Source organism: Hemibagrus wyckioides, linkage group LG27 (genome assembly GCF_019097595.1).
Source record: "Hemibagrus wyckioides isolate EC202008001 linkage group LG27, SWU_Hwy_1.0, whole genome shotgun sequence".
NCBI lineage: Eukaryota > Metazoa > Chordata > Actinopteri > Siluriformes > Bagridae > Hemibagrus > Hemibagrus wyckioides.
Genome location: NC_080736.1, coordinates 11,878,893 through 11,903,614, shown reverse-complemented (window position 1 = coordinate 11,903,614; position 24,722 = coordinate 11,878,893). Strand labels below are relative to the sequence as shown.

The 24,722-nt window shown below is 38.8% G+C and overlaps 1 protein-coding gene across 1 annotated transcript; it reads left to right on the top strand.

Annotated features, from left to right (window-relative positions):
- Positions 1–2,680: 2,680 nt before the first annotated feature.
- On the top strand, positions 2,681–18,255 carry slc22a31 (solute carrier family 22 member 31). Its single transcript, XM_058382377.1, has 9 exons — positions 2,681–3,120; positions 7,932–8,035; positions 8,566–8,720; positions 12,444–12,612; positions 12,888–13,033; positions 14,802–14,910; positions 15,245–15,459; positions 16,483–16,594; positions 16,679–18,255. The coding sequence occupies exons 1-9, from the start codon at positions 2,740–2,742 to the stop codon at positions 17,106–17,108; spliced, it is 1,821 nt and encodes a 606-aa protein (XP_058238360.1). The 5' UTR covers positions 2,681–2,739; the 3' UTR covers positions 17,109–18,255.
- Positions 18,256–24,722: the final 6,467 nt, after the last annotated feature.

Sequence of the window (24,722 nt, the reverse complement as noted above, 5' to 3'; positions counted from 1 at the left end):
CCTCTGCCATGGATATCAGAAGGGCTGGTTTGAGTATTTCATACACTGCTGATGTCAGAATGCACAGCACAGTAAAGGCACAGATCTAGACGCACATAGGAAGAACTTTAGAACGAGGATTTGAATGTTTTTGTAAATCTTTAAGCTTCCAGTTGGTGGCACCACTGAACAAAACATTTTTGTGTTTGTGTTTGTGAGTGACTGCTTTTTACATTCAAAGTCATTAGTCACATACACGCACTAGTCTGCCATAAACATTATTATCTAATTATTGAATACACCAGTTTTCAGAGTAATGTAGCCTAAATTATAATATCATAACATTTACAGACAATATATGTAACAATATAACAAAATAGTGCAAAAGTTTACATCCCCAACTCTTTTTAGTTGGTAGGGAAACATGAAACAAGGAAACTTACATTCTACACACACTCACACACATGTGTATATATATATATATATATAGAGAGAGAGAGAGAGAGAATAGATAGATAGATAGATAGATAGATAGATAGATAGATAGATAGATAGATAGAAGGAAAGAAAGAAAGAAAGAAAGAAAGAAAGAAAGAAAGAAAGAAAGAAAGAAAGAAAGAAAGAAAGAAAGAAAGAAAGACGAGTGTGTGCTGCAGCAACCCAACTTGCTTGACTTGAGATGACTTACATTTCTTTGTCAGCTTTATTTTATACAAAGGGTATGTAAGGGTTTGCATAAATCTGTAGTTTTTATGAAAATTGTTTAATTCAGCCACACACACACTTAGGCTCTCACATACACTCAGGCTCACACACTACAAAGCTGTATACAATAATAATACGTTTACTTCATGTGCAAATTCAGGTCTGTGTATAGAAAAGAGAAAGTGAGCAAGTGTGTATCTGATTAAAATAAACATTATGAGCATTAAGACACTGCTGAAAGTTTGTGCTCCTGATGAAGAATTCCTCTTTAGGTTCCCACTGAGTAGGTTCGCTAAAATATTCTACATGGCGCACGAAACAGAAAGCACACACACACGACTCTTATTATATTTATCACAGCTGGTAACAACCGTAATATTTCTCACTCAGTGACTCATAGAATCATGTGAGTGACTCACTGAGTCAAGTGAGTGACTCACTGAATCACATTAGTCACTCAGTGAATCATATAATTCATCCAGTGAATCAGTGAATCATATAATTCATCCAGTGAATCAGTGAATCATATAATTCATCCAGTGAATCAGAGAATCATATTAGTTATTAGAGATGCAACAGTCACAAAAAAAAACTTTATAATATTGAGATAAATAGTTAATTCAGCCGTGTCAGTCACAGTGAAGTAGGCGTGGCCTCTGTGTTTGTCAGTCACAGTGAAGGAGGCGTGGCCTATGTGCTTGTCAATCACAGTCAATGAGGCGTGGCCTCAGTTACTAAAGGAGGCTTGGGCTCTGTGCCATGCAGTTACCATAATCATCAACAAACTGAACATTTACAGGTGTAGCTAACCTTAGCAAGTGCAGCAAACTGAGTATGTTCCCTCACTGTTACACTGCACTGACCCGGGCATATTTTTCTATTTACAAGAACATTATTACAAGAACTTTAAGCGAGCTGGGGAAATACATTTTGCATGATGAACCATGAAAATCACCCACATGTGGTGTGATAACATCCCAGATTGTTTTCTTTTTCATAGTCCAAAGTGTCTAATTCCACTTACAATACACCAATTTACAATGATTTATATAAACTGGTTTAATGAACTATAGATCACGCTTTATAACCCTTTGCAGTCACATAAAATAACTGGGGAAGTGGAAGCTCAGTGGTTAAGACTGCTGATACTAACGCTGGGCAAATGTAAGTCGGTCTTGAGAAGGGTATCTGCCAAATGCTGTAAATTTAATAAAATATTATGGAACATCCTTTAGACAAATTAGTTCCTGTTATCTCTCAGTAGCTATATACAGCTATTCCCTTATCAGCTTCTGTTTTTTTTTCTCTCTCTTATAGTTTGTGATACTTTATGTATATTTCAATTTATGAGAGTTTATGTTTGGTATGCTACCAAGACAAAAAAAAAAAAAACTTCATCATATCAATGATCATATGTTTTTTGAACCTGTGATACTCCACATAAACAATCACCTGAGCTCAGGATCGGACCTGGATCCCTGACGCTGTAACCATCATACCACACCAGTCCTATGCTGTTATAGATAATTAATCCATGCTCTCAGATCTGAGAATTCCCAACTACCCTGTCCTGGAGTAATTTACTGTGTCGTTTAACACTGTATAGTGTAATCACAATATATTTATGTATCAAGTTTCACTTTGATTATTCCAACTCTTTTGGACACAACGTCTGCACAAAATGTCTGCTAACAATGCAGTGGTTTGCTAGGACATATATTCTCAGTCTCAAGGGTAACTCAAGCTCTTTGACAAAACCCTAAGATAAGCTGCAATACCAAAAGTTGACAAACATACAAGGTGGTTAGGTATTCATTTTTATTTATTTATTTACACAGTCACCACCTGAAAAAGTAAGGACTTTAGCTAAATAGTATTAAGTAATATAAAGTTTAATCTATTGCGCTTGCGAATCATTCTCAAATTGATTCCCTTTAAAAGAGTCGTTTAAAAGAATCGACTCCGAGAGCGGCTCGTTATTAACGCCGCACGGGTGAGCAGGTTTTCAGTGACACACACACACACACACACTTGCGCGCCTGCTGTTCTAAAATTATGGAGTTTGAAACTAAAGTTTACCCTCACATTGGAGGATACGGACACTACAACCGACTCGTTGCAGTTTTCAGCTGGTTCCCGCACTTCGCCGTGGCTTTGAATCTTTTCTGTGATATTTTCTTCACGCTCGTACCGGAGTCGTACCACTGCCGAGTGGACCCGGAGTTACTGCCCTCCTCCTTCCTCCTCAGCAACTTCTCCAGGCAGACCTACCTCAGCCTCACTGTCCCATGGCTGAACGGATCTGGACTGAGCCACTGTGAGCTTTACAAGTACCCGAGGAACTGGACTAACTCCACAGAGAGGGAGCTGGTGCCCTGTACAAGGGGCTGGCTGTACGGGAAAGCCGCTGGACTTCAGAGCAACTTCGTCACTGAGGTCAGAAACGCTCAATATTTAGCTTATTATTATTTTATAGGTAGTAGGTACTTTTGTCCTTCTTAAGTTTTCTGTTTATTGCCTATCTGACTGGTCAGAGACTGATGATGTGTCCAAAACCTTCACCGCACTAATAATGGCACTGACCCTTCAGAACATCTTATTAGTCGTTGATTTAACAGCCTGCTTGTAAATGTACTCGGTGTGGATAGATCAGATCTACTGACAACCTGAAATCTGTCCTAATTGGGGTGCAGTTAAATATCCAGTTTAATTTCTTACTGGTACAAACACAATGTCGGGAAACTTACTTCTGGGTCAGAATGTTTGTTTTTGTTTGGGATGAGCCTCCAGTATCAGTCATTATGTAAACACTACCCTATGGCCTACCATAGGTCCAGGGGGCGGGGCTTCGCGAACATTTATATCTTGAATTTAATTCATGATTAGAAACAATTTTTATGGGTGTGGGAATTAACCTTACCTAATGTACCGTTAAACAATAATTATTACTACTAATAATAATTATTAATACTATTACCCATTATCATCATCATCATTTTTATTATCTATAAAAACAGAGTTCATCTCAAGTTTGCTACTTATCTATTAATAATATTTTTAGCCATAGAAAAAACTTTCCAAAAACGTGATATTATATTCACCATAGCAAGAATTTTGCATACAACTTCTAAATTGTCCTTAAGTCCTCTTGTTTATTTTGCTTCAGTTATTTATTCCTGTGTATTGCTAGAGTGATATCAGATGGCATTGAGACTGCAGTGTGAGAAACAGCTACAGAATTTGGATTCTGTATTGCAGTCAGGCCAAACTATACACAGTCTACTCATAAATCTGTTTGATCCAGCCCTCTTTATGTCTTTTATATTAATACTAAAACAGGATTAGCCACACACACACACACACACACACACACACACACAGGTAAAATAACGGGATTCAAAGATGTCAATAATAAGTGCTTTTGTAACCCTTTCATGCCTAGCATCATCCACCCTTATAGACAGATAATTCAAGGCCTGTTTTTTTCTATGTAAGGTACTCGCTGATCACTGATCAGGCATAACATTATGAGCACTGACAGATGAAGTGAATAAGACTGATTATCTCCTCATCATGGCACCTGTTAGTGGGTGGGATATATTAGGGAGCAAGTGACCATTTTGTCCTCAAAGTTGATGTGTTAGAAGCAGGAAAAATGGGCAAGCGTAAGGATTTGAGCGAGTTTGACAAGGGCCAAATTGTGATGGCTAGAAGACTGGATCAGAGCATCTCCAAAACTGCAGCTCTTGTGGGTTACCTGGGGAACACGTGGCACCAGGATCCAGTATGGGAAGAAGGCAAGTCCGTGGAGGCAGTGTCATGCTTTGAGCAATGTGGATGTTACTTTGATACATACCACCTACCTAAGTATTGTTACAGACCATGTACACCCTTTCATGGAAACGGTATTCCCTGATGGTTGTGGTCTCTTTCAGCAAGATATTGTGCTGTGCCACAAAGCAAAAATGCTTCAGGAATGGCTTGATGAGTACAACAGTGAGTTGAGATGTTGACTTGGCCTCCAAATTCCCCAGATCTCAATCCAGTTGAGCATCTGTGGGATGTGCTGGACAAACAAATCCGATCCATGAAGGCCCCACCTCGCAACTTACAAGACTTAAAGGATCTGCTGCTAACATCTTGGTGCCAGATACCACAGCACACCTTCAGGGATCTAGTGGAGTCCATGCCTCGACAGGTCAGGGCTGTTTTGGAAGCAAAAGGGGGAAAAACGCAATATAAGGCAGGTGGACATAATGTTATGCCTGGTCGGTGTATAACTCACCTCAAATCACTTGAGAGCATTACTGTAAACAGCTATAGCTCTCTATCATATATCATCTGTCATTCTCACTCTTTACTAATGTTCTAAATAATAAAAAAAAAAAGTATAAATGTTTTTGGTGCCAGCCTTCACTAATCACCTAAACTAGTGTTGCTTTTGTTTTGTTTTGTTTTTTCTTCTTTTGCTTTATTTAACAGTCCTAAACTGTTTAAATGTGTTAAAAAATATTCAGAAATTAGAATTTTTAAAGAACAGATTTTTGTCTTCAACATTTCATTTTTTATACATAAATGTTACAAAAGTTTAACATTAAATATTTAAATTTTTTAAAAGTAATTTTTCAGGCATACTAACTATTTACTCATGGAAAATCAGTTGATCAATTTTTATTAAAATATTATTTTGGACAGAATCTAAATTCCTCCTTGAAAATAATTTATGCATGAAAGGGTTAACAATATATCAGCATTTTTTATTTATATACATCAGAATGTGATCAGTGTTGATATTCTATCAGATCATGCCAAGTATGACACTGTGGATTGAGACACAGCCACAGGCAGCTACCTCACCTGTTTGGAGACTTCTTTCTTCACCCAGAGTCATTTCTTACTGTTTGTCCACAAGCATTCAAAGTGTCAGAGAAGTATATTTCTTCAAGTGAGGCCTCTGTAGGTTTACACAGAGCAGGCTGAGGGTTTCTTGCATATAATTAGTGTTAAATGCGCTGAGAATTTGGGCAAATGCATCCAGGTGAGACATGTAATATCTCCCTGAATGTAACAGAATAGTTATTCGGAGAATGTGTTGAAAACCTGCACCCACACCGGCCCTTTGTGGATAAGATTGGACACCCCTGATTTGGACATAGGCTGTTTACACCTATAACACTTTTTTTTTTCCTGAGAGTGTGGGTCATGTGATGTGATGGTATTGATTAGGATCATGCAGTTGAATTCAGTGATGCTACTGATACAAGCAGGTTATTTACACACACTTCTGTGAGCATTTAGGGCTGAAAGAAAGGCTCTGTATCAGTAAAGCACTGAAGCTGTTTGTAATGTGAGCACAGAGAGTAGCTGTAATATATTCCACTAAAACAAAATTACATAGTCTTCTGACCGATAAAGGATAATTCGATCAGTCTTTCAGTCAGTAATGCAGAGTGTTAAGTATTTGGAGAAAGCAGCACAGGCTGGTCGACTGGATGAGGAGATCTCGCTCATGCCACCAGGAAGCACTTAGCTTTATGTGCAGTTCTTCCTGAATCCTTGACTCCGTGCTAGTGTTTCCCTCTGTCTGACGTCTCGTGTTTGTCAGTGTTTCCAGTGTGCAGGGAACAGAGCAGTGCAGGAAGAAGAGAAACGTACACTGGGTGAAACAGCAAACTGCTGTAAACACACTGCATCTTTATTAACACAAAAAAGCATCATGTTATCATGAGAGAATATTTTTTTTTGAAATGCAGACACCGGTGTACAGGGATTAGATTTCTAATCACCAATGTACAGAGATTTTTCTGCTTAAAACATTTTGGTCTTTCTTAAACTTAAATACACAATAAGCTTTTTTCTTTACATAAATGGCAACCTTTTCTTTTCCATTTTAGAGGCCTTGAGGTTCTGCTGGACTAGTTGCTTACACGAATGTGCATTTGGTATATTTTTCTGTTTAAATGGGCCAGGATTGCATTTTTTTTTTGTTGTTGTTTGCTTGTTTATGTATTACTTTATGTAGCTAGGACAACTACTTTCTGTCCTTAGCTCTGTGTTGTTCTATAGCTATATGTTATGTTGTTCTATACAGCAGCAGGGTTCAGGAAAAATGTTGTCTCCCCTCACTGTGTACTGCGTCAGCTATATGTAGTTGAAATGACAATAAAAGCTACTTGACTTGACAGAAAACCCCAAAATATATAATGGTTCCACATGGATATTAAAGTTTCCTTTTTTTTCTTTTTTTAATTTTGTAAACACTTTATGCCCAGGTCTCACACTTTCTTCAGTGTATAATCTTACCTAGATACTACATCCAGATTTCTGTAAAGATTTCTGCATTGTGATAATGTCTCTTGTTAAAAGCATGGCGAAAATAAAATTCAACTAAAAGTAGCTTTCTCATCACTGATGGGGAAATTCAGCTGCATGCATACAGTGATGTAAAGTTCAATCTTTGTGCCAACCGGAGTGCAGTAGCCTTATTGTGATGTTTAATGTGGCATTATGTTGCTTCAGTTAGTCTCGAATGTTTTGCCGGGAAAACTCATCTGATTTTAAAGTGGCTTTAAAGCTCGGGTTAATGGGAAATGGCAGCAGGTAGCTCCAGCTTCCCATTGCAATGCATTCTTGGTAAGCTCTTCTCTGATCTCTCCTGATTTTGGCTTTATCTTTCAGGTCCACTTTAACTCAGCTGATTTGTTGTGTCCATGTTCAGCATTGACTTTCCTTGTCAATTCCACAATAGTGGTGGTGATCAGACAAATGTTTCTATCTTTAAAGTAAATGTTGAAATCAAACCTATTTCTGCTCCCCGAGACGCCCCATGTGCTTGGTCATAAGCATGTAAAATGGTTCATAACCACTAAAATCCTGTTTCACAACGTCTCAAACGTCTCACACTTAAAGTTAACAGTCCTGATTCACTTTATATGAGCTGATCAGTAAAACAGCCCTTAAGGTGATGGGATTCTTAGAATGGCAAAACAGGGAGTTAAATGTCAATAAGGACATGAAAACAGACTTAGTGCTTTTCAGCTGCATCACCACATGGGATTAAAGATCAACATGATCATCTGACCTCGCTGTGACCCTGTTACTGACTCTGCACTTCCAACCTTGTGTGTCTGTGTCATTTACTTAGCATCCTGTTTGTGTAGGTGAACTTTAGCAGAAAAACAAATCCCTGAACAGTATCTCTTAAAAGATACCTTATCTGAGTCGTCCCTCTTTTCTGGTGTCCACAGTGGAACTTGGTTTGCAAAGATTACTGGAAGATTCCTCTGCAGCACATCAGCTTCATGACCGGCTGGATCCTGGGCTACGTGCTGCTCGGCACTCTGTGTGACTGGTGAGCCTTCAGGAGCTTCGTACTGCTGATTTATGCAATTAAACTGGATGTCAAATGTTCCTTATTAAACACTCTGATAAATAAAAACCTCTCTGCTTTTATAAATTATACTTTATATGAATATATTGGAGATATCATTTCATTTCTTTCAGTACATTTTTAAAAATAAAAATCATTTTTAAAATTGAAAATAATTTTTAATATTTTTTTTTTAGTATTAAAGGTTTACATTCATTCTTATTATTTACGGTAGCCTTTCATTGCTTTCATTTATTAAATCTCACAATTTATTAATACATTTTAAAATCAGATCATTTATTAAATCTATTAAATAAATATAAAATTTATATTCAGCTCAGTGATTAATCTACTAACATTATCTAGAAGTTAAAATCATTTTTTTTACTTTTTTAAAAATATATATACCAACATATAATATTTAAACTGGATATATGGTTTTATAATCATGTAAATTGTGGATACAGTTTGGATTGGCCTGACCGTGTGTGTGTGTGTGTGTGTGTGTTTAGGTTAGGTCGGCGTCGGTCTCTGCTGATCTCCGTATCTTTCTCAGGCCTGCTCGGAGTCGCAGTGTGTTTCTCCAACAGCGCTGAGGTATTTCAGCTGCTCCGTCTCGGCCAAGGAACCGCACTCGCTGGTGTCTTCCTCTCCTCCTATATTGCCCGTGAGTTCCAAATGAGTGTTAATTATGTCAACAACACACACACGTACACACACACACACACAGAGGTCAAAAATGTATTCCCTTAGTGAAGGCAGTGTGCCTACTTTAGATTATCACTGCATGTAATAAAGAGATGTTGACAGATAAAACCTTTTGAAGAACATCAGAAAAAGGCTTTTTTTTGATTGTATAGTTTCTTTAATCAGGTAGCAGGATGTTGATGCGGAATAGGAAGGTCCTGTTTATCTACCACATCCTGTCTGGCTGCATATTACACTGGCAAACTCTTTATTTGTGCTTTGAAGGAAGGAGTAGGCATCAGCACGAAAATTTACAGCAAAAGTGGGAGGATTGAAGAGTTGCAGTGTGGATAGACAGGAGGAATTATAGTCACTCATGCACTACAAAACTCTCGCTCTTCCCTTCATTTTTGCCTGTAGAAAGATGCTGACATTGAAGCGGTGCAGCACTTTTCTGCATCAGCCTCGTCTGCACACTGGTCAGTTCTTTATGTTCGATGTACATGGGAAGCATAGATCTTGCTGATGAAGTGAATTGTAAAGCTTCAGCATTAAACACTGCAGTGTGTTAATTTGACTTTATAATAAGCATAAATTTAGATACTGATATTTCAGGATTAACATAACGACTGGAGTGAAAGCTGAGCTTAAAATAAATTAAACCAGTCTCCACCAGCAGGCCATTCTAGTTCAGTCCAGTTCAGTTTATTTGTACAGCACTTTCAACGATGCACAATGAACAGCTTTACAGAAATATATAGATTTAACATTTAAATTTATCCTTAATGAGCAAGCCAGAGGTGATGGTGATGAAGAAAAACTCCCTTAGACGATATGTGAAATAGACCTATGATGGTATGAGAGGAACACAAAGGAGTAGTACACAAAAGTATCCCGGAAATTCATTCTAGTTTTAACATGAAGTTTATTTTGTTGAAGGTATCGTATCTTCATGGTCTCTAAGTGGTACGATCCACAGTAAGCTCATGTATCTCCACTGTTTATATGGGTCATCCTCAGCAACAAACAACCTCCAAGTGATAAGACTCAAGCCAGCAATAGAGCATCAGGATGGATCAGGCAGGTCAGGAGAGCAGAAGGGGTCAGGATCGCTAATGTCTCAGGACTAGCATAGAGATAGATAGAGAGAGAGAGAGAGAGAGAGAGAGAGAGAGAGAGAATGTGTCTTAGAATGTGTGTGTGTGTGTGTGTGTGTGTGTCTGAATGACTAATGACTGGTAGTTACAGTCACTTTACAAGACCATTGCTCTTCTGTCCTTAACTCTCACACTTTATTATTATTATTATTATTATTATTTGTAGCAGTAGTCATAGTAGTAGTATTCCTCATACTTTTACAGTATAAGAGAAAAATAATTGGCATCTAATCATTTTGTGATTAGTATTTCATCACCAATTTTGATACCTCTTTTACATTTGTACTTAAATGACAGTAGAGTATAAGCACAGAGCTGAGTAGTTGAGACTCCCAGCACTGGCTCTCTGATAGCACTGGGGTTTGAACTCGTATCCTGTTCTACTAGCAGAGACCCTTAATATGATCTCCACTGCCCAAGCTTTTACCAGTGGATAAGTGGTTAAGACACTGTTGTCTGTTAAGAAGTCACTGTTGTCCTTTCTAATGTCCATGTACATGGAGTTAACTGTCCATGCTGTTTTAAGGTCTGATAAGAAATAATAGTAGACAAAATGTATAGAGTCTAGCAATTTACTTTACTTAATAATTAACCATCACTGTGCTCCTTTTGTTTAAAATGCATCCTTATTTTGTCATAAATTCCATGAAACAAATCAGTGTTGAATGGGAATTAAACACGAGTAAGAACTGGAGTAGAGGATTAGGGATATACACTATATTGGCAAAAGTTTTGGGACACCCCTCAAAATCATTGAATTCAGGTGTTGCTTTTTAGGGGTTGAGCTTGGCCCCTTAGTTCCAGTGAAAGGAACTTGCTTCAGCATACCAAGACATTTTGGACAATTTCATTCCCCCAACTTTGTGGGAACAGTTTGGGGATAACCCCTTCCTGTTCCAACATGACTGGACACCAGTGCACAAAGCAAGGTCCATAAAGACACATAAAGGTTGAGTGAGTTTGGTGTGGAGGAACTTGACTGGCCTGCACAAAGTCCTGACCTCAACTTGATAGAACACCTTTGGGATGAATTAGAGCAGAGACTGTGAGCAAGGCCTTCTCGTCCAACATCAGTGCCTGACCTCATAAATGTGAGGAATGGTCAAAAATTCCCATAAACACACTCCTTTCCTTGTGGAAATCCTTCCCTGAAGAGCTGAAGCTGTTATAGCTGCTAAGGGCAGGCCAACTCCATATTATATTCATCTTGATCATCCTGAAATCTTCATGGCCAAAGTTCCCAGGAATCACGCTGTGACACAGTCAGCTTCTGTGCTGGAAGTAAATAAGACTTTCCCAAAGACTTCCTCTGAAAAAAGCAAGCCATGTTGTTCTCATTTGGTCTTCCTGTAATTGTTATATACAGAATTGTATTTGTCTGAGGGAAAAGCTGAGGGAGACACTGTATAATGCTGTACAATCCAGGGACCACACTGTATCAGCTATGTGAAGGGTGGGAGCTCTGACATGCGTAGGAGAAGGAGGTACAGGGTGGAACACGGAGCAAAACATACGCACACGCAGTAATCCTGAATTCCTCTGGGGTCATAAGTAAAATTCGGTTCAGATAAAAAATATGAGGAAAAAAATCATAAGGTTTTCAGAACAATAGTCGGATGGAAGGCATTAGGAGGAAGTGAGGTTACTTTCCTGAATTCTGTTTAGGGATGGAGACAGACATAAAGTCCATGACTCGAGTCACTGAGGAATTTCACACAGTTTTGCACACATTCACGGAGGACTGCGAGCCAACAACAGACAATTTCTATTAGGGGGAATGTTTATGTGAAAAATGTTTAGCGCAGTGAAATGTTCATGCCAGTATAACATGTCCACAACGCTTTCTGTCTAATTGAGTTCAGTGGATAATTTGCTGATGGTGTAAAATTTGATGCAATGTTTTCAGTAGCTCTTGTTTATGGGAAGAACATGTGCATTGGGTTTAGTTTTCCATCAATCCATCACGATAAGTTGTAGAGTTCAGTGATTTAACCCAATTGTGACCCAAAGTTCTTACTAAAATGTTGGCCTTTATAAGAAGCTTCCCAAATTATGCATGTATGAGCATTGTGTATTACCCATAATGCACTTTTAGATGCAAATATAACAAAGGTTAATTCAACTAATAAAACTAAGCATGTGTTTTTCATAACATAACACGTCATATGTGTTCAGTTAATTTCAGCTGATTTATATGAAGTAGCATCACGGTGACATTCACACTGCAGTTTGTTCCTTCTTATATTTTCCTCACATGTTTAATGATGTGGAACATCTGTAACTGAATCCGTCATTTCCTCACCAGCCTCTCATTTCTATTCTTTCTTAAGATAAAAGAAAAATGTAGAAAAAAAACCCTGATTACTAATATTCAATATTAAAGGGTCATGTTTCAAACACTTATAGTACACATCTTACAATCCTTTAACTTCACATTTCATATTTTTGTAATTTAATCAGTCTAATTTTCCTCAACCAAACGGACCAATAGGGAAAGAATAACTGTCTTTGTAATCCTTTTTTCCGTCTCGGTGTGTGTACTGCAGGTCTGGAGGTGTGTGATCCCCCTCACAGGCTCATGGTGTCCATGGTGAGTGGTTTCTTCTCTGTGTTTGCCGAGCTCGTGCTCCCGGGCCTGGCTGTGCTCTGTGGTGAATGGCCTGTACTGCAGGCTGTGGCTACGGTGCCTCTACTGCTGCTGCTCTCTTACTGGTGGTGAGTCAGCTGTTTTTACAGCTAACAAGCACACACACTCTCTCATACACACACTCATGAGCACACACGTGCACACATATACACACGTGCGTGAATAAGAGAGCATGTGTGAGTATGTATGTGTGTGTGACCGTGTGTGCACATGAGTGCATGAGTGAGAGTGTGTGTGTGTGTGTGTATCTATATTAATGTGTGCCTCTGTGTGTATGTTGACTTGTAGATGACATTTGTGAGTGTGTGTAGTGAATGAATAGCATGTCTGTCTGATTTAACAGCTGGCCCTCTGTGTTTCCCGAGTCTCCCCGCTGGCTTCTGGCCACATCTCAGATTCCTCAGGCCAAGAGATGCCTACAGCTGTTCACCACCCGAAACAGAGCGTGTAGGAGAGATGAGATCTACCCTGCAGAGACTCTTCTGACAGGTAGGTGCATCACTGCATTACTCCTGGAAGGTTTGCTTTTACACACCATATCTATCTATCTAAGAGTTAAAGGAGAAGTTCACTTATCTACAAATAATTTACTCATCCCCTTTTCAGCCAAGATGTTCATTGTCTTTCTTTCTTCAGTCAGAAATTATGTTTTTTTGAGGAAAACATTTCAGGATTTTTCTCCATATAGTGGACTTCAATGGTGCTCCTGAATTTGAACTTCCAAAACGCAGTTTAAATGCAGTGAACCCAGCCGAGGAAGAAGGGCCTTATCTAGCCAAACCATCGTCAATTTTCTTAGACAAAAATTTTATACTTATTAACCACAAAAGCTCATCTAGCACTAGCTCTGCGATGCGTGTCCGCGACGATACGTACTACATAATCATGTCAGAATGTCACGTGTGACGTAGGTGGAATGAGGGTTTGACTTATTTGCACTTCATTGGTCTTTGCATGTTCGCATTCTAAACACTGGGTCTGTAGTTCTGCCTACGCCACATGTGACCTTGGCATGATTATGTAGTACGCATCGTCGCGGACGCGCATCGAGGAGCTAGTGTCACAATTACTGATGTTTCTTTCTTAGTGTGAACTGCTGTGTTGATAACTGATGTGTCTCAGGTATGTTACAGCAGCTAATAGTACTGTAAGGTGACTGTGCAGGGATGTAAACGATTATTTAGACGGTCACAATGTCTGAGTTGTGTCAGCTTCCGACAGCAAGGAATTAGTGTCTATAATGAACTCAGGAACTACACTGACCTAATAGTTCCTCATGAGCCCCTGGTTGCTGTTGTAGAAAGGACATTATTTACAATTACATTATTTACTGTCCAGTGTCACCCAAATGAGGATGAGGTTCCCTTCTGAGTCTGGTTCCTCTCAAGGTTTCTTCCTCATGTCATCTCGGAGAGTTTTTCCTTGCCACAGTCTCCGCAGGCTTGCTCATAAGGGATATAATAGGGATAAAATAAACTTTATAATAATTTTTTCTCTATGTTTCTATACTTCTGTAAGGCTGATTTGAGACAATGTCCATTGTTAATTTATTTGCTATACAAATAAATTGAATTGAAGTGTTGATGACACAGTGGATAAAGTGTGTGTGAGCATTGGTATTGTGACTCTTCCATACACTGTTGTTCTTTGTTGGATTTAGTATCAGTAGTGTCAGTATAAATAGAATTATAAATCAGTATAATGGCCTAATGTTTTATTACAAGCTAGGAAATTATGCTTGTGTAAAAAAAGAAAACGGTTTATCTTTACTACTTTAACTTTACTAATTTAATGCTTTAATTAAAAATGAACCTGGTACACACTAAAAAATATTCCTCATTTAAATGGATTCCCCGCTACTGTTCAGTCTTCGAGTTGATACAGAATGTGATTTGTCTAAATAAGAGCAAAGAAAGGCAGCTGCACTCCTGGTACCGAGGTGGTGCACTGATGCCGCCCAGAAATCCTTCTGAAAGTATTTTACAGTGTCCACATTGTGATCATTTGTGTTAAAATTGTGTATCTGCATGTGATGTCTGACTGTGTACAGAGAGAGAGAGAGAGAGAGAGAGAGAGAGAGAGAGAGCTGTGTGCTTTTCATACTCTTTAAATGTTCCACATCATTTTAAAATTAAATTAGTCTATATATAGCCTGGAATGCAGGATGCAGTTCACTACTGTAAGATCATTTACCTGGGTACAGTCTATCTCAGTCTGAAGCTGTGGTTATGTGTATTGCGCTCATCTCTCACTACAGAGATTGACGTGGCTTTCCCAGAAGACCCCCAGCCAAAGTACCACCACATCTTTGAACTCCGTCACACCAGAGTTATCTGGAGGAACTGTCTCATCCTGGCCTTTACCCTGTGAGTGACCCTTAAACACCTCTGTTTGTTTACACCTTATAACCAACAGCACATATAATTCAGACTAAAGCTAAACAATATAAAATATCCTTTATTTTCCTTTAATAACATTATATTGTAAACTTTTATGAATAAAATATCGTATATTTTTCTGCTTCCTTGTTATTTAATCTCTATTCAAAGGGAGCAATGTTTAATGCCAAATAGCAATGCACTGTCTGTTAAAGCTGACACTCTACTGATACTATGTGTGTGTGTATATATATATATATATATATATATATATATAATGTGTGTGTGTGTGTGTGTGTGATGTTCTCTACCTGCTTTGCAGTTTCTTGGGCACAGGGATCCAGTACTGTTTCACCAGGAACCTCCACAGCTACTCCCCTCACTTCTACTTTAGTTACTTCCTGCGTGCTGTGACGGGCGCCGTGGCCTGCGGCTTCCTGTGCGTGTCTGTTGACCGTGTGGGCCGGAGAGGAATCTTGCTGCTCGCTGCAATCGTCACCGGCCTGTCCTCACTGCTATTGTTGGCTCTCACACAATGTAATCATCATCATCATCATCATCATCATCATCACCATTATGTATTCTACTTTTACACGTGATCACATTTACAATAATCTGGTCATTTAAAAGAGTTAGCAAATAAAATACATTTTTCTAGATCACACCAAGGAGGGCACAGTGGCTTAGTGGTCAGTATGTTTGTCTCATATCTCCAGAGTTGCAGGTTTGATTCCTGCCTCTGCCCTGTGTGCGTGGAGTTTGTTCTCTCTGTACTTTGGGGGTTTCCTCCAGGTACCCTACAGGTTTCCTCCCCCAGTTCAAAGACGTGTGTTGTAGGCTTATTGGTATCTCTAAATTGTCCTGTTTGTGTGTGTTGGCAGCCCGTTCAGTGTGTCCTCTGCCTTGTGGCCCCTGGTTTAGAATGAAGGAAAGGTATAATTTGCATATTTGTAGAATTCCAGTTTAAGTAAAGTGTAGAACCCAAATATTAAATATATGAGAGCATTAAGAGGTATTTGCCTGGACAATGTTACCACCTCACAGCTCAGTTCACTCCTGATATTTGAATTTGCCCTTCTCGTGTGTGTCCATGCGGATTTCCTTCCAGGTTTCTCAGGTTTTCTGGTTTCCTTCCACTTCTTCGGATTGGCTATCCTAAATTCCCCCAGATATAAATACACGTGCACATTGTCCCCTGCAATGGACTGACATCCATGGTATATTCCTGTGTCGTATTTTCCAGTGTACACCAGGATGTTTTTGTCTACAACATATTAAAACAAATACTGTATTATTTGGAATAATATCATTTTTCAATGTCATGTTTTTGTTTTTTTTTTTACTAATGAGTTAATTAAACAAAAGGAAAAGAACAAAGACCCCAATATATCCCAGGTTTAAAGTTAATTAACGTAATTATGAACGCAAAAGAAAAAATATATCACCACATTGCCTCAGTTGACATTTTAAAGTTTAATTTAATTAAAAGTTAATTATGTTCATAGCTGATATATGAATATATACATTTCATGATGATATACTTGGCTTGTGTGCTGTCAGACCTGCATGGAGGGCTGGTGTTGGTGCTGTCAGTCGTGGGGCTTCTCTCCTCTCAGGCTCTGGCTCTGCTCAGTGTGTTCTTCGCCAGTGAAGTTATGCCTACTGTCATGCGGTAAGACATAATTATTGGTAGAATTAACATATTAAGAAGTTCTAGACTGTGTTAATCATGACTTTTCTGCTCTGTCTGTTTCAGGGGTGGAACTCTGGGTCTAGTGATGGCTGCTGGCAGCGTGGGCACAGCCGCCTCATCACTGATGGAGCTGCAGAACAACGGCGGTTACTTCCTGCACCACGTGGTGTTCGCCTCTTTCGCTGTGCTGTCTGTGCTCTGCATCATGCTGCTGCCCGAGAGCAAGCGCAAGGCCCTGGCCGACTCTCTGAGAGACGGAGAGAGCCTGCGCCGGCCTCCTCTCTTCCTCTCCAAGAGAGAGAGAGATGATCTCCCGCTGCTCTGCAGCCACCATCCACCACCTCAGTACAACCCGGAGAACTACTCGCGCCTGCTCAGTGCCACCAGGAAGATGCTCACCCAGGACACTGTGCCTTACAGGGTGGCAGTGACATCTCAGCCACCGCTGCTAAGTAATGGCGCTTCACAGTGTGGTCATGATGACTCATCATAGCAGTGGGTTATCATTAGTGATTTTACATTAATTTTATCTTTTATAATACAGCTACTGTTTCATGCCACTCTCCATCTGTCCAGTAGGTGGAGCTGCTTATGGCCAGGATAAACCTGAGATTTGAGATTGGTGTGTGAAGTTGCATGTTGATACTACTAATGCTTTTAATATAGTGAAGTCCAGCTTGAACATGTTATACCATAAGTTTTAACAGAAAAAAAGAGAGAGCAAGCTTGCTTCTTGTTTCCAGTTAATACCGTCCACATCCATGTTTGCTCTCTGACCAGTATTTATGCACAAACCTATAGGTAGGACTGTAGTACTGTACAACTACTGGCATCCTGGAATGTCTTCCCACGTTAATACTGATTCATTTCTCTCAGTACTCATAGTATTAAGTGTCTAGTAAGAGCATTATCCTGGTCAGGGCTGTGGTGGATCCAGAGCATGTTGCTGGAACAGTGGCTGAATATCTGTGTTTACCGGACTGCTGTTTTTTTTTTTTGGGTTCTTTCCAAGGACAAAGCTAAATTCCTCCATATGCTCCATGTAGAGTCAATCCCATGAGCCATCATACATTCTTTATATATTTTCACTGTAAGGGAGTACTTTTTTTTTTTACTCGGTCTGAATGTGTCCAGTGGTGTTAAGCTAAGGATCACATGAGAGCTGCTTCTCATTCACTTAGCTGGTCTCATGCCACTTATTAAACCTACCTTGTGACCTCGTCCTTCTGGGACTATATTATTTAATTGAACTGACCTCACTGAAAGGTGCTGACTTGGTTTTATTCTCTGTTCATGTCCTCTCTTATCTGTATTTCTGCCCTCTTGCTGTGGTCTGATGTGCACTAAATGAAGTGGGTTAGTGTTAGTGGTATAACTCGTGTAAATCAGTGGTCACTTTGATAAATGTATGCTGCTAACCGTGGCATCATGGGATATCTGCAGTTCTGCAGTAACAGACTTCAGCTTAATAAGTGAGAATGATGATCTCAGATCTAAGTGAAATTCAGTGCTTCAGTTTGTCTTCATTGTGCACAAACACAGACTCCATTTATTCTCTATCCAAAGTGTGAAAAAAAAAATCACATGTGGTTCCCATGCTACACCAGTCCATACTGCATCTGATTTGGATTGATGATTATATAGATTATATATGTATATATATAATCTATATAATCATCAATCCAAATCAGATGCAGTATGGACTGGTGTAGCATGGGAACCACATGTGATTTTTTTTTTTTTTTTTTTTAATATATTTGTAATATATGTGTATAAATCTGCAATAAAATCCATATTTATATGCAGGTAAATTTGCAACCGTTTCAGCTCCCAATTATCACAATTACCACTGTCATTTTCCTATCCTGTACATTTTTCTGCCATTTTTTTCCTGAGTCTTAAATTGCTGAATGAAATCTTACTCTGTCATTATGTGAAGAGAATAGCATTACTTTGCACTGCATTTTTATAAACCTATTTTAAAATTTTAAAATAAAAAAAATCCTAAAAACAAATGTTTTCCAGGCGCAGCACGGCCCTTGAAATGTACTATACATCCTTTATATAAAAAGGACTTTTTTAAATTGTCTGTGGTGAAAACAGAAGGGGGAAAAAACAGCTAACGCAAAGAGATTCATGTAAATCTTATTACAATCTTGTGCTAGTGCTGCTGCTTCAGTAATGCCAAGCTTACTTCAGTTTAGAACAAACCATAAAGCAGAGTTTAAACTGATCAGATTTGGTAGTAGACCAAATGAATGTGGGACTCGAAACTGTTTCACAGCCCTTCCTTATTTACTCCTCACACTTCTAACTCCCTTACAGGATCTGAGTATAATTACACATTGGCTAGAGAGGACAGCAGAATGTACAGTCTAATGCTGCATCAGTCACTTAGCTTCTTTGATTCACTTGAGCATTAAAGGCTACAGGATAGTAAATGTACACCACCAGTTTTGAAGGTCTGTTTTAAGGCACTTTAAATCTGTCAACATTTCCAATCTACTGGAGCAGAGTAGATAGGGTTTACAGTCAGAATCTTCTAGAAATAAATACAATCCGTGTTTTTGTATATATAGTGTTGGTGCAAATATGTTATCGATAGTGGTCTTTCTGACAAATCGGGGAATAAATACGCCAGAGAAGTCCAGTCTCATCCTGAAAGGCCCGGTGTTTTTATTCCAACCGAGCATTAGCCACACCTGAGTCTATTGAAAGCTACAATGAGCTGATTAAACAGCTGGAATCAGGTGTGACTCCAGTGTGAAACCCTGCACCCACATCTGTTGTTTACGGATAAGATTAGACAAAGCAAAAATATGCCAAAAACTCTGCCACAGTCAAGGTCACTAAGATAAGGATTTGCCCCCATTATGATGTTTGATAGGAAATATTAACTGAAGCTCTTGACCTGCATCTACACGACATTATTTTATACCTTGTGCTGCTGTGACATGAATGGCTGATTGCATGAATGAGCAGGTGTTCCTAATAAAGTGGCTGCATGCAAATGTAGAAGCTTGCAACTCTAAATCATTTTAGAGAAAGCCTACATCATATAAAATTGATCATATAATCAGTATGTAAATAAGACTGTTCGGAGGAGAGGCCGTTAGAAGAGGGCTTGTGACTCTGTTGAACTAATTTGGCTTAACTGCAGGTGGCTCTGGAAATGCAGCTCTCTACAGGCCCATCTGCTTCTCTAACAGCAGGTGGCTGGCTTCAGCATTCCATCCTCTTGTCCTCGTCCAGTCCCTCCATCAGTGCCTTCCCACATACACACAGCCATGTCAGAGACGGCGGTAGCTCAGCGTTTAAAGTGCTGCACTAGTGACAGGAAGGTTGTAAGTCTTAATACTTGCAGAATAACAATCTCGAACCCTAGCTTTATTTCCTCTCTCGCTTCTGTGTACCTCATATGAAAGGATGTCATTTATAATATGTCATATGGATCATTTCTGTCTGCTTTTCTTATCTTTAGAGTTGGAAATTAATCTCTAGTCAGGACTCATACTGGTGCTTAACCAACACTTTCTAACCCAGACAGTCTTTCCTCCTTATTTCAGATGTAATCGACAATCCACATGTTCAATGTCCAATGACTGATTCTTATTTTTACACTGGATTTATGAGGCTAATGCAGCAACAAATAATCAATGTCTAACCTTAAATGTCACATTGCATAAATGTTCATATAATCTTCATATACTTTTGTTTAAAGATTTTGTGAAAAATTTGAAGCTGCAAAATCGTCTGCATGACTTGTGGCCATCCTGTTCAATTCAGCCTTCAAACTTTGGGGGGCTTTAAGTCAAGATTCAAGATGCAATATATACAGACATACATGGTCAAGTAAGGTTATATACAGTGTACAACTTGCAGTGACAAAACCATGGCCTGTTCCTTCTAATAGCGCTGCTCCACTGGTCCCACCATCTCTCAGGGTAAGAGGTAGGTATACATCTAGACTTTTCTCTGTTCTGGCGCCAAGGAGGTAGAATGAACTTCCCCTAGAGCTGAGTCAGCTGATACAGCTGTCTACACAATACAGAGTCACTGACCGGCTTCAAACGCCAGATGAAGACCTACCTCTTCCTGAAGCACTTAAACTAGCTCTTATTTTCCTCTGTTTGCTTTATGTATTGTTGTATGTTCTATGTTTATTTAAAAAAAAAATCCCAACACAGTTGTGAGGCTGATGGTATCCTAAGGCTGTGACTTTAAAGCACTCTTGTATGTCACTCTGGATAAGAGTGTCTGACAAATGCCAGAAATGTAATGTAATATCTTGTGTATATATAATTAAACTAAATTCAAGAAACTATAATAAAAAAAAGAATGATTTGAAAAAAGAATAAAATGAAAAATATAGAATATAATGTACAATCATGTTACATGAATGGAAAGTAATGTGAATGAGAGTGTGTGTGTGTGTGTGTGTGTGTGTGTGTGTGTGTGTGTGCTCATGGTGACCTGTGAGTGTCCCATCTGAGGTATGTTTCTTCCTCATGCCCAGTGCTCCTGGATTAGGCTCTAGATCCACCGCTACCTTGACACACAGTTACTGAGTGTGTGAGTGATTTTAGGTGAGATAAATTACATTAGCCTCGTAGCTTAGGTACAAAAATAAAGCTGCAATCATGGAAAGCAATATATCGTAGCTCATCAACTAAATTACAGGTAAATAAATTTGGCTTTTCACCAAACTACCGCTTTACTGTAGCAGTTTTATTTCAACATTGTTGCTCGAACATGCTTATTGTTCTTGTGAGTTGAGCAGCATTTAGCAGCAGGTTTAGCATCACACCTGATACTGATTGTTGTTGTGGAGATCCTCAGCGATATGTTGGCATACATTACACGCTCGTATTGTGAGCCACAACTTGCTTTCCTCACAAGGAAAGGCCAAACTGCGCTGGTCGGGAGTTAATCTCGCAGGTGCTTAGCACTGCAAGAATTGAAGTAATGCTCTCAGGCTTAGCAAGATTAAATCGTTTAGGTGCTGCAGATTCCTGAAGAATTCCTCGTGCGAGGATTGCAGGCAGATGGATGCTGATATGTGTTGTTGGCCTTGTTGCCTACTCTACATGCGTGCTTGTGGGAACAGCGTGGCCTAGTTTAGTCATGACTGATTGCACCTCTCAGGATTTCACACCAAGGCTGTAGTTCCTCTTGGAGTAGTACAGGCTCTGACAGACGCTTTTATCAGAAGTGACTTACAAATGAGGCATGATACAATCCAAGCATTGCACTGGGAAAGGAATAGACTTTAATAGGGACTAGAGCACCCTGACTTTCAGTGATTAAAAAAAAAAGAAGACTTTTTTAGCATCAGATTTTTCTCTGTTAACAAATGTTTTAAAATGGATTATTTTTTATTTTCACAAAACCCAGTGGCTCTTGGTTCCATGAAACACAGAAGTAATAAAGAAGTGCATAAATAAAGTATAATAAAGTGAAATGCAGAGAACTGCAAATATTATAAGCCAAGTGAGAGGAAGAGTGTTTAATTATTCATACCATATATTCCTGAAGGTAAGAGATTATATTATATTTTTATTACAGTAATATGGATTACAGCCTTTTATTGAGTGGCATTGAATGTGTGGTTTTTCCTACAGAGACGTTTCTCAAATCTTTCATTAACATATCTAGTAAATCTTAGTTAGTTTGTGTAGCACTACTTGCTGAGTACCAATACTTTATTTAAGACAATTTTAATCATTTAGTTTCCTTTGTTGACCTGTAGCTAGATTAGACTTCAGCCATTATATCTATTATAACCCTCTAGCCGGTATTAAAAATAAATAGATGATAAAATAATGATTTAATCAATCAAATAATTGAACGAATAAAGAAAAATAAATACATTTCTCTAGACATCATAGGTAGTTGATCAGCCAAGACGTGTTTGCCATTGAAGTCTTTGGTAAGTTAGTCCAAAATCTGCCAAAATCTTTGTATACTTATAATTGATGTTTACTCAGTTGAATATGTTTAATACATAGTAATTGACAACATATCAGTTTTTTGATGTGGATTGAGACAGATTCTTCCAGAGAAGTTTTTATGTGGTAGACTTCCAGCATACAACTGCAGAAGCAACTGTGGGACTCCAAACATATCTCTGCTGATCGACATGATACATGTGCTGCCAGACTGAGTTTCCTCCAGCTGAGAGTGAGACAGGTTATAGGAGGAACAGATGGCTACAACTAAACTAAACAAAAAAATAGGACTGGTATTCAGTCAGTAGTGTTATACGAACCAAGTTAGCTAGTCTTTTAACTAGTCTCTTAAAAATACTTTATAATCTGTTATATTCACAAACATAGGGTCATTTTTTACTTATTATTCTTCACTGTTGTTTGCACTTCTCTGAAATTTACTTTTATATCACATCTATGCACTTTCTTTTTCTGTTATCTGAACATTTGCCTGCTGAACATTTTGGATCCCTGGAAGGCAGCTTGTGAGTTTTATTCTGACAATACTCTAATACACACACAATGTTCAACATTTTATCATTTAACCTTGTAGTAGAACATTGCACAAACACGCCTTTCTGACCCATTTACTTATCCCCCTGCTTGTGTCATTTTCATACCAGTCCCCTGATTTTTGCCTAAATAGGCCACATGTCACGGGGACTATGAATGGAAGCCACAGTAAACTGGAGCTGGTTCTCTATGCCCTGTCTGCAGTCCTGCTGGTGTCTTTCCCAGAGCTCATGTGCCCTCTGGAGGTCCTTGAGATGATCAGATATACTAACAGACTGAGTACAGTTTACGCAGTGGTAGAAATACTGGTTTTCAAAGGCTGCATATTTCTCATAGACTGAAATAGATTTATCTGCGCAAAAACCTCACAAAGTTTCTTTTTTTCTTTAAACTATGTGTTACTTACCTCTTAGGTATTTAAGATGTCGGAGTACTGAGTGGAAGGTGGAAAGTTCAAATCCCAGCACTGCCAAGCTGCCACTGCTGAGCTAAAGCTTTAACCCTCAACTGCTCAGTTGTATAAATGAGATAAATGTAAATCGCTCTATACGAAAAAAGATGTCTGACATGTTTCATTGCTAATGAATGATCAGCACAACCTGCAGCTAAATTATAGAACTAAAGTCTGAAGATTTCAGATTAAGAATATAATTGTTTCCTTCAAATGAAAAAAAACAAAACATGCCACATAAAAATGATGTAGTATGTATATGTATGTGACCTGCTGATTTTATATTCAGGTTAAACTATGAGGACAATAGAAGCCATCATACAATCATAATATTCTTTAATGAACTTAATTGGTTTCTGTGTAAAAAAATAATGAACTCCTGATAAATGACTGATGATGAGATGGCTGAGATAACCAGGTGTGTGTGTGAGTCTGTGTGTGGGGGTGTGGCTTTGTGTTTGTATATAGTAAAGTGCACCTCAATTTACAATTCAGGTGCGGTCATATGGTTCATCAGCCCTAAAATGATCACAGTTACCTTTATTAAATAATTCCAAGCAGCTTTAATAAATATTGTAGGAGTTTAGAACTGGTTTACATACACTTTCCATGAAGCCACTACATTGCATGCAGTCATCAACACTGACTTTATTGGCTAAATGCTGCTAAAAGCTGAACCTCACACATCTCTGTGAGAACAAATTCAGCAGCTGAGATCAATAGCCTGAGCTTGTTGGAATGGTACAGTCACAGAATTTATGGCAGAAACATTGTTACACACTGTAGTACACACTTCAGCTATACTTGGTTTATCTTGAAGGGGATGTCTTAAATATTTTCACTTACAAAAAAGTAAAAAACAGGTTATGCCAGATCTCCTCTTCTTTTTAGTTATGTGAGGAATCTTGACTGGATACTCTAGACTTGTACCTGAGAACTTCTGCTTTAGTGATAAAGACTGTCCTGTGCTCATCCAAGGACTCGTATTCACAGCCTTTACTGCAACACACTTACTGTTTGTCTGATTATGATATTAAAGTAAAAGAGAAAGGGTAAGGAGCTCTGTCACCCGGGAGGAGCTCAGAGTATAGCTGCGGCTCCTCTACATCGAAAGGTGGCTTGGACACCTGTTTCGGATGCCTCCTGGACGTCTCCC